General features: G+C 41.0%; 1 protein-coding gene across 1 annotated transcript; it reads left to right on the top strand.

The window, feature by feature from the left end:
* The first annotated feature begins 1045 nt into the window (after positions 1-1045).
* LOC133017532 (sodium- and chloride-dependent GABA transporter 2-like) lies at positions 1046-7302 on the top strand. Its single transcript, XM_061083640.1, has 14 exons — positions 1046-1235; positions 1399-1533; positions 1636-1776; positions 2798-2882; positions 2968-3100; positions 3277-3411; positions 3722-3825; positions 3909-4033; positions 4128-4240; positions 5593-5730; positions 5980-6082; positions 6660-6760; positions 6865-7035; positions 7135-7302. Exons 1-14 carry the CDS (start codon positions 1046-1048, stop codon positions 7300-7302), a joined length of 1842 nt encoding a protein of 613 aa, XP_060939623.1.
* The last annotated feature ends 3606 nt before the right edge of the window (positions 7303-10908 follow it).

The raw sequence follows: 10908 nt of genomic DNA, 5'->3' as shown, positions 1-10908 counted from the left end.
CCTGTAGCCTCTGTTCAGAGGACCTTAGAAACAACAAGAGAGAGAGGCCTTGAAAGATGAGGAAGAGTTCTCAGAATATGAGGATCACATTTCTGTAAATTCCGAGTCTGACAGTGAGTTTGAGGAAGAGGATACGATTGACCATCAGCCAGCTCCAAATAAATCCTGTCAGCCGACAACCACAGGACCAGGCCATCAGCAGGGGGATTTATGGGAGATTGATATTCTGCCACGAAGCCAAGGACAAAAAGATGACAGGGTCATCTCAGACACTTGGATTGTGCCCGGTTCTGCCAATTTACTAAGTTGGAGACAATCAATTATGTGGTGAAACACAACAGGGATGGACAGCAGTCTTTCTTAACTACTGAATCTTAAGTCTCAAGAGGTCATCATGGATTTGGGAGACAAACTGTGGCACAGGAAGCAATCATTTAACCTCGTCTCAGTTTGGACTGCCAAGGATTTACCAACGCTGGCTGTGTCTCTCAGATCATTGGTTTGGTTTTACAGCCTGTAGCTGTTATTTGTTTTTAGTTGACTCTCTCCATTCTCATCTTTTCCAGCTTTTCTCTGAATGTCCAGCATCCAGCAGCAGCCATTTGTCTGTCTGCCAATTGAGGGGCTATTAGGCTTCTTTGAGCTGCTGAACTTAATGCAGCTTGACCGCCCACGTAGCTAACTCGTTAACCTTATTACTGGTTCACAATGAGTTCTGCGATGGGCTGGCTCAAGAGGGATCCACCAATTGGAGTTTTTGTTGCTCAGTGATTGAAGCACACATTCCTCTATAGCATTTGAATGAGCCTTGAACATATAGACAGTGGAGCTGGTTAAGCAAAAATTATTAATTATGTTTAATCATGCATTGCCCAAAAAAGGATAATTTCATTCTGTATCCCTAGTCTCTAAAAAGTTGGTGTTATGGACTGTGAATAATAATCTAAATAGGCATAGGAATAGGTATCTAAAACTAAATAAAGTATGTTAAAACTCACACTGTTTTTGTCCAAATGTAACATCCAACAACAGTTGCCCCGTCCAAATGAAGCCAGCAGCCAATCCAATGAAGGAGCTGATGAAAGATGACAGTATTCCAAATCCTCCCACATCAGAGTGTATTGAGAGAGGCCAGTGGGCCAACAAGAGGGAGTTCTTTTTGGCAGTAGTTGGTCAAATCGTTGGCCTGGGAAATGTTTGGAGATTTCCATATCTCTGCTTCAAAAATGGAGGTGGTAAGAGAACAATTCTCAAAAGTCTAATCTGTGAAAGTGAAATTTGGGACAGGATACTTATTTCAATCTGTCGCAATCATCAGTAAAACTTGCTATAAGGTTGTTTTTACTCATATCAGTTGTGGGTTTTCTCAACCAAAAATAACCCAAACATTTCCCTTAGGTGTTTTCCTGATTCCTTATGTTTTGTTCCTGGTCACATGTGGAATCCCCATCTTCTTTCTGGAGGTGTCTGTGGGGCAGCTTACTGGTCAGGGTTACATCACATGTTGGAGGAAAATATGCCCTATACTTGAAGGTACTGTGAGTTCAGTCAAACATTTAATACAGAAGAGTTGACATAAAATTTAAATTTGTATTTTTGTATCTTATGTTCCAATTTGATGACGTGTGTATTTAGGTGTAGGCTATGGCGGTCTAGTAATTATGCTTTACACTTCGATGTATTACATCGTCATCTTGGCTTGGGGATTCTTCTACCTCTTCTCCTCCTTCAACTCTGAGCTCCCCTGGGTCAGTTGTAACAACACCTGGAATACAGGTGAACATACCAACTCCACGACATATCATCACTGTGTTAAGTATTTATATGTTGAGTTTTTTAAAAGTTCAGTCTGGTAATTCACAGATCAAAAAACAAATTAATCCAACTTCCAACATCCATCGCTGTCGAAATCTACACCATTGAGCCACACTATAAAACTGGCCGACATCTCGCTTTATTTCCCACCGATTTATTCCAATTCTGTATAAACGTTAACTTGGATTGAATCTTGGATGTTTAGCTGCAATCACAGATGAATTAATTAAAAAAACTACTCAAACACCAGCCGGTCACTAAGGCCTTTGGCCTCAGTTAAGGCTCCCCCTGCCATTAGTGCTGTTAATTTCTATCCTGTTTTGTGCAAATTACTTTCATTTATTTTCTCTTTTGTCCCCGGAATCCTTTGATCTCTTGAAAGGCTCTATATAAATTCAAGCTCTTGTTATGATTAGGGAATTTTAATGGTCAAAGATAAATGTCCCGGTGACCAGACAAAACATGTTTTTTGTATCGTAGACACTACATCTCAGGAACACCTCCAGAGTGTCCTTTCAAATTTTGTACAAACATTTATTTGGACTCATAGTTGTACTGAATTTTGCGGTTTAAAGGTCAAGTGGTTTTGCTCTCTTGATTATTGGTAGATAGTAATATGGAGGGACTAAAAGTTCACTGGGTGGCAGAGACACTACCACAAGGTGATAATTCTAATTCCCCACCACTATTTCCTCTTGTTTGCTTTACAATTGTTAAAAACTGTGCCCAGATGTTAAGGACATTAAAAATGATCTTGATGCTTCACCGCAGGCTGGGGAAGATGTGTCAAAAGACATGGCTGGTTACGAACTTGTAATGGGTTGCCATTGACTCATTCATGCAGTAGAACATAAGAGAAAATATGTATTAAAGAGAATGACATGGCAACCGTTGTTTAAGAAATTTCTCACAAAGACATTCAATATTTAAATTCACTGTAGCACAAAATGTCAATTTAACATCTTACTCTTTTCATTACAAGGGGAATGTGTGGATTTTCTAGTCAATCATTCATCAAATAATCCCAAATCTCCAAATGCAACATCTCCAGTTGAGGAATTCTGGCAGTGCGTATTCACTAAAACTCTAATTCATATTGAAACAGAAGATTCATTGTACAGGAAATTTTGTCTAAACATATATTATGTTCAGGAGAAGAGTCCTGGGTTTGTCAGGAGGAATTGAAGAGATGGGTAGTATCCGCTGGGACCTGGCTGGATGTCTTCTGCTGAGCTGGATTATTTGTTACTTCTGTGTCTGGAAAGGAGTCAAGTCTTCAGGAAAGGTGAACTTCCAAACAATTATGTCCGACAACTCTAAGGAACTAAAACAAGTCCTGTCTGAAACCGACAATAGCTTAAAGAACTCTGAGAGCTTAACAAAGTTCAATTTTTAATGTATTAGTTTGTAGTGTTAGTTTTTTGCCAACTCACTGTATCTTTATCACTCCTCCTCTCTCAGGTCGTCTACTTCACAGTCACATTTCCTTATTTGATGATGATTGTGTTGTTGATCCGCGGTCTGACTTTGCCAGGAGCGATAGATGGTATTCGATTTTATCTTTCTCCTGATCCGACACAGCTGGCTAATCCTCAGGTAAGACAAAAATGTGAGCAAATATAAAAACAGTCTGCATCACTAGTTGCATGACCTAATATTTTAAAATACCAAACTGTGCTAAATGGTTCCAAGTCTTACTGCCACCCTTCTCAACAAGGAGGCTGAATGAGACGGATTTATCGACTCTACTGGTCAAATATGAGATTGATTTCAAATCTTAACTGCTGAACCAAACTTAAACTCGTGGATGACCCATTGCATTTTTAAACATAAATGATCAAATGAAAAAGTGTAAAAAATAAAATATAAAGAAAGGACACACTAAGTAGTTTTTCATGATGTGAAGGTGTGGATGGATGCTGCCAGCCAGGTGTTCTTCTCTTATGCTGTGTGCAGTGGCTGTTTGACATCTTTGGGAAGTTACAACAAATTCAACAACAACTGCTACAAGTAAGGAAAACATGTTTCTCTCCTCTGTTTTATTTTTTTTGTTATTTTCTGTGACTCAAGTAACGTATCTAATGATTCTACAGGGATGCATTTGCCCTGTGCTTACTGAACAGTACAACCAGCTTTGTTGCTGGCTTTGCAATATTCTCCATCCTTGGCTTCATGTCCTATGAGTTGGGTGTTGACATCGCAACAGTGGCCGAATCAGGTATACGTTTTTCAAGCTCTAATTAATTAATGAAGGAGTTAATTTATGGCTGGACATGTTTTGTGGTCTACCTTGTCCTTTGTGCCACTTGCAGGTCCCGGCCTGGCATTCATTGCCTATCCTCGAGCAGTTGCAATGATGCCATTACCCCAACTCTGGGCTGCCTGTTTCTTTCTTATGATTGTCTTCCTTGGAGTGGATAGTCAGGTAGGACACAACAATGGACCAAGACTTGGTCCCATCAAAGCAGATGGTCTCCCTCCGAATCAAACTGAACTGGATTGGAACGTTTGTTGCTTACAAACTCTATTTGGCATAGTTCTGACTATCAGACTAATTGCAGGACGTTGAGACAGCATTAAACCATAGAAGAAGAAAGAGAAGCAGAAGGTAGCTCCCAGGATTGCTTCCAAAGATATTTGGGTGACAAAGATGTTCATTTTAACAAAAATAACTACTCATTAATTTTCACCATTCAAACCCCTTAATTCAAAAAAGTTGGTTAATACAATAGCCAAAAATGTAACAAACCAGCATCAGAATGACTACAAACCAAACAATGTGAAATATAAGTAGATATAGCCCAACTAAGTGATGAGGACAAGGAGTAACAAGGTGTGAAAGGTGCCCTGAAACCAAGGTCCAGACTAATGGACCAAAGTGTTTTCCAACCAGAGGAGGCAGTCTTGGTCTTGATCAAATTGAGCCATGATTCAGTTTATTTTGCAATGTGAAAACATTTGTTATAGTTTGGATTTTTGGACCAATTTCCGGAAGTTCAGACAGCATCAAACAATAGAAGAAGAAACAGAAGTGAAACTCTTTCTGGTTTCTCCAGAAACTGGGTTTCCTAGGCTCAAAGGATTGCTTGCCTCTGACGATTTAATGTTTGAATGATGTGTTTGGTATGTGGTAGTCAAACCATAAGGATTTAACAACGGCACAAATGCATTTTATACCAAAAAGTTAGCAAATTTAAAGCTGCATTAAAAATCAAAGTCACGACTGTTTGCTGTCCTGGCTCCTATATGGTGGAATGAGCCCACCATGGACATCCATACAGCAGAAAGCTTACACATCTTCCGCCGCAAACTAAAAACACACCTCTCCCGACTATACCTTGAATTAAATTTTAAACTAACAATTTAGTAGCACTTAAATGGCACTTACTTATAGCACTTTGTAGTTTTGCTTTTTATTTTAAAGAAATTGTACTTTCTTGATTCTTGTTGTTCTGGGTTTGTAGCCTCGTGGTTGAACGCACTTATTGTAAGTCGCTTTGGATAAAAGCGTCAGCTAAATGAAATGTTATGTAAAAAATGCGCCAACATCACACACACATTCATCTGTAGACCAATCAATCAAAGATGTTGAAAACCGGAGTAAGTACTGCATCTCATATGAATGTTCTTGGTGGGCTCCTTAAATTTTAATGTGAAATTATATCTTAACCTATCAAATGTAAACACTAAACCTTTTTTTTTTCTCTGACGTCACAGTCATAGTCTGTGTTAATGTCACTACATACAGCTCTAATCTATATCCCTTTTGACCCACAGTTTGTGTATCTGGAATGTATGGTAACATCCATATCAGATATGCATCCGTCCTTCTTTTTAACTGGTCATCGACGTAAACTACTCCTGCTGGTCATCTGTGGCGTGTGCTTACTCATCGGTCTCTGCATGGTCACTGAGGTCGGTGCGGTTTTGTGTGTCTGCCATTTCAGATGATAAAAAAAATAACCTCTCTGTGTCTGTCTGTGTGTTCTGCTGTTTGACTCTTTGAGTTCTCTCAGTATAAGGAGTTAATCAAGGGTCACAATAATAATAAATGATAGGTGCAAAGTCTTGTCTCCTGCTTTACACACAGTTGACCAATTTCTGTACAACTTTACTTTTCTATGTGATAATTGTTTTCTTCCACTTTGTTCTAATAAACCACAGGGAGGAATCTATGTATTTCAGCTTTTTGACTACTACGCCTGTTCTGGTATCCCACTCTTACTTATTGGCAGTTTGGAGACCATTTTTATAGGATGGGTTTATGGTGAGTTACTTTGTTATTCAAATATAAATAGCTACTATATAATCCTATCACTAAATACAGAATGACAATTCCACTTTACACCAGTATAGTACCAGCACCACTAGCAGGTGGAGACGTCACATGTGGCCTTGACATCAGTGTTTTGCCCAGTGACCTTCTTAAAACAAATAGAAAAGTGTATTTCTCTCTCAACAATCATATTCAAGGGGATGATTCCACGCAGCACCATCGATAACACCACACATAAGTTTAAATCCCAAACTTCTCGCGATGTTAAAACCATAATTTAATTGTTTACAATATTACTGGGGGGAATACCAACCGAGAGCAACAAGAACACAATGCTAGCTGGGTAATAACAGAGTCATAATTATAATAACGATTATAATTGTGACTTACTAACTAAAATAAAGACACAGTAAATATCAAAAACTATTACTGCCCCCCCCCCCCCCCGTACATATTGCAACTTTGACATTTAAATAAAACACATTCTAAACTCTATAATGTTGTTTTGGGCTGGACATGTTCTCCTTACCATCTTATATTGATCATCTAATAAATGTCTGTCTCCAAGGTGCTGATCGTTACTACAATAACATCAGGGACATGATTGGCTACATACCTTCACTTTACATGAAATATTGTTGGAAGTTCATCACCCCATGTTTGTCTGCTGTAAGTAAATAAAGGGAACTGCCTTTAATGCCTACATATACTTGACTGAGAAAATAAAAAGGAGTTTTCAGATCAGTAAACCAGTTATGTTTCTCTCTTCATAGAGCGTTTTGCTTTTCTCTCTGATCAAACTCACCCCTCTGACATACAACAACACCTACCACTACCCATGGTGGGGCCATGTCCTTGGGTTACTTCTTGGAGCATCTTCAGTCCTCATGGTGCCGCTGTGGTGTCTCTACAGTCTGACTGTAACTCCAGGAACACTAAGACAGGTACTCTAAAGATCACATGTGTCAAACATACTGGGATATTACACCGTCTACAGTTTGTTGTGCTGTTATAATGGATTGATACTGGCTCTTTCCCCATAGAGAGTGAAAATGGTTACCGCTCCAGCAGATGACATGTTTAGGGCACCAGGGGAGACATGTACATCTAAGACGTGTACTGTCAACAAACCTAACGATACGGAGTTAGATGAGGCCTCCAAAGACTTGGGAGAAGGCCTTCTACATGGAGAAGGTCAAACGGTAGTCTAGTCTAAACAGAGAGACAAGTCTACATGGATTAATGAAAAGACGCCATTTGAGGTGAAACCTACACATGCCCATTCCAACGGTCAAAATCCAGAGCAATGGAGGGAGTTACACTAGAAGTTAAATAGCAGCATGATTTAAGGGGCAAGTATCAGTCTCCAATCAATCAGTGTATGAGTAATTTGTAAAAAAGTATTATTTCACACATTTGTAACAGTGATTGTACTAATAATCATCTAATAATATATTTATCACACAAGTTGGGAAAATGATATCAGTGATATTAAAAATGCTTATTGATGCTACGTTTGATAAAATGTTGATAAAACATTAACATATTTAAAGGTTCAGTGTGAGGAATCTAGTGACACCTAGCGGCAAAGTTGCATGCTGCAGTTGGATGTCCCCTCACCTCACCCTTCCCTTCCAGAGAAACTGTATAAATCTTCTGGGCTAGTGTAGAAAACATGATTAAAGTATTTGAATATGTTGGGCCCATTTTAGAGTAAAGAAAGCAAAAATTCGTTCAATTTAGATGATTAATACACACTACTGGATACATTATTATTATTTTATATAGGATATCTGCCTTAAGATCCCTTTTCACCTAAATGTTACAGACTGAACCTATACATTTACTGCATGTGTAATCGTACATACTATTGTGAGAGTGCTGTGGAAAGCAGCAGAGGCTGAGAGAACACAGATGGCTGACATGAGGGAAAGTACGTGAATTAACATGAACGTTTTGATGAAAAGTGATCGAATAAATGGGAGTAATGTGTTCTGATGTGCCCCGAGTCTCTGAATACCCGAGGTACACAGACAAGCCAAAACCCCGGAACTTTTCAGTTGTCTATGAATCAATGTCTATGAATCAATTTCTATGTCACTTGTCGGTAACGAGCCTATTTACCCTCCTTGGCTCTGGAAATATTCTAATGCAGGATTTGTAATTAAGGATAATGCAGTATAAAAAGTTTCAGAAAATGACAGAAAAATTGGGTCCACAAAATGTCTTTCAGGAGGGAAGGTGCCTGCGCAGAGTATGCCAGAGAAAGGACGTAACGGTGGGAATGAATGCATTGTTCTGTGTCTGGACCCTATATTAATAATAATAATAATAATAATAATACATTTTATTTCACAGCGCCTTTCATGTCACTCAAGGACGCTTTACAATTTAAAACAGAAGCAAACAAATAACAAAACAATTTAAATTAAAAGTGCAAGTAAAAACAGCATGGCAACTACAGTGAGAATGCAATCCTGAAAAGGTGGGTTTTGAGAGAGGATTTGAACTGAGGGAAGGAGTCAATGTTTCGGATGTCAGGTGGGAGTGAGTTCCAGAGTTTGGGAGCAGAGCGGCTGAAAGCTCTGCTCCCCATGGTGGTAAGCCGGGCAGAGGGGACAGTTAGATGGATGGAAGAGGAGGATCTGAGGGAGCGGGTGGAGGTGGCAGTGTGAAGGAGGTCAGACAGGTAGGGAGGGGCAAGGTTGTGGATGGCTTTAAAGGTATGAAGAAGAATTTTAAAGTTGATACGGAAGTGAATTGGAAGCGAGTGGAGTTGCTGTAGGATGGGGGTGATGTGGTGGAACGAGGGGGTGAGGGAGATGATATGGGCAGCTGAGTTCTGGACCAGTTGGAGTTTATGGAGGGATTTCTGGGGGAGACCAAAGAGGAGAGAATTACAGTAGTCGATACGGGAGGTGACCAGGCTATGTACAAGAATAGAGGTGGTATGGGGGGTGAGGGAGGGACGGAGGCGATTTATGTTACGGAGATGGAAGTAGGCGGTGCGGGTGGTGATGTTGATATGAGATTTGAAGGAGAGTGATCCATCGACGATGACACCCAGACTCTTTACCTGGGGGGAGGGGGAAACTATGGAGCTGTCAATTGAGAGGGAAAAACTGTCAACTTTGAGTAGAGTGGATTTAGTACCGACTAAAAGGATTTCGGTTTTATCACTGTTAAGTTTGAGGAAGTTTGAGGTGAACCAGGTATGAAGTGCAGAAAGGCAATCTGTCAAGGATGAGGGAGGAAGAATGGAGTTGGGTTTGGTGGAGAGGTAGAGCTGGGTGTCATCCGCGTAGCAGTGAAAAAGAATATTGAATTTACGGAAAATAAGGCCAAGGGGAAGGAGGTAAGTAATGAAAAGGAGGGGACCCAGGACAGAGCCCTGGGGGACACCAGAGGAGACAGGGAACGGTTGGGAACGGAAGGATTTGAGTTGGATGAACTGAGTGCGGTCTGAGAGATAGGAGTGGAACCAGTCAAGGGGGATGCCAGTGATGCCGATGGAGGATAATCTGTTGAGGAGGATGGTGTGGGAGATTGTGTCGAAGGCCGTACTCAGGTCAAGGAGGATGAGGATGGATAGTAAACCGGAATCAGCTACAATAAGGAGGTCGTTGGTGATTTTCAGAAGGGCCGTTTCAGTACTATGGCGGGGACGGAAACCAGATTGGAACTGTTCATATAAACTGTTTTGAGATAGATGGGAATGGAGTTGAGAAGCAACGATTTTCTCAAGTATTTTGGAGATGAAAGATAGGTTGGAGATGGGGCGGAGGTTATTAAAGTTGTTGGGATCTGAACCAGGTTTTTTGAGGATTGGGGAGACAGCAGCCGTTTTGAGGGGTGCGGGAAATGAACCAGTAGTGAGAGAGGAGTGGATGATAGCAGCAATAAGAGGGAGCAGTGAGGGGAGGCAGGATATGACCAGGGCAGTAGGTAGGGGATCAAACTGGCATGTGGATGGTTTTGATTTACAGATGAGATCAGAGATAGCAGAGGGATCAGGGAGATAGAAAGAGGAAAATGGCAGACTGTAGGGGAGAGGTTCAGAGGAGGGGGAAAAGTGAGGGACTGGGGCTCAAGAGCTGGTGAATTTTTTTAACTTTCTGATTAAAAAACTGAAGAAGGGAGTCACACGTGTCCGAAGAGTACAGGTGGGGGGGTAGGAGATCTGGGGGTTGAAGGATTTTGTTGAGGAGTGAAAAGAGTGCCTTGGAGTTGCCATGGTTGGAACAAATAAGACTGGAATAATAAGTGGAATTGGCAGAAGCGATAGAGTCCTTACACTGTAAGATATGATTTTTGTACATGTCATGGTGGACAGTGAGACCAGTCTTTTTGTGGAGACGCTCAAGTTGACGTCCTTTGGACTTGATGGAACGGAGTTCAGGGGTGAACCAAGGGGCAGAATGGGAGATGAGACAGACCGAGTTTTAACAGGAGCGAGGGAGTTGAGAATGGTAGTGAGCGAGGTATTGTAGTGGAGAACCAGTTCATCAGGGGAGGAGGAGTAGTCCGGGTCCGGTATAGAAGCGATGGTGGAGGATAGGGTGTGAAGATTTATGGCCTTGATATTACGGAATGAGATGAGACGTGGTGGCTTGGTCATGGAGAGGCGGAGTGTGACATTGAATGAAAGGAGGAAGTGGTCAGTGATGGGGAGTGGATCAGCTGTGCAGTTGGAGGGAGTGAGACCAGAGCAACATATTAAGTCCAGTGTGTGACCTTTGATGTGGGTAGGGAAATCAGTGAAAATGCGGTAACCAGAGCTCTCAAGGCAGGATGAGAAGTCACAGGTGAGGGGGAGA

The sequence above is a fragment of the Limanda limanda genome, chromosome 13 (genome assembly GCF_963576545.1).
Source record: "Limanda limanda chromosome 13, fLimLim1.1, whole genome shotgun sequence".
Lineage (NCBI taxonomy): Eukaryota > Metazoa > Chordata > Actinopteri > Pleuronectiformes > Pleuronectidae > Limanda > Limanda limanda.
Note: the sequence above shows the minus strand (reverse complement) of the source record. Positions and strands in the feature narration are given on the sequence as shown.

Excerpts from the sequence above, each read along its gene's own strand:
- LOC133017532 (XM_061083640.1), top strand. The coding sequence starts at position 1,046 with ATGAAGCCAGCAGCCAATCCAATGAAGGAGCTGATGAAAGATGACAGT. Across the intron at positions 2,883-2,967 it reads CCAGTTGAGGAATTCTGGCA|GAGAAGAGTCCTGGGTTTGT; the intron begins GTGCGTATTCAC and ends TATTATGTTCAG. Across the intron at positions 6,761-6,864 it reads TCACCCCATGTTTGTCTGCT|AGCGTTTTGCTTTTCTCTCT; the intron begins GTAAGTAAATAA and ends CTCTCTTCATAG.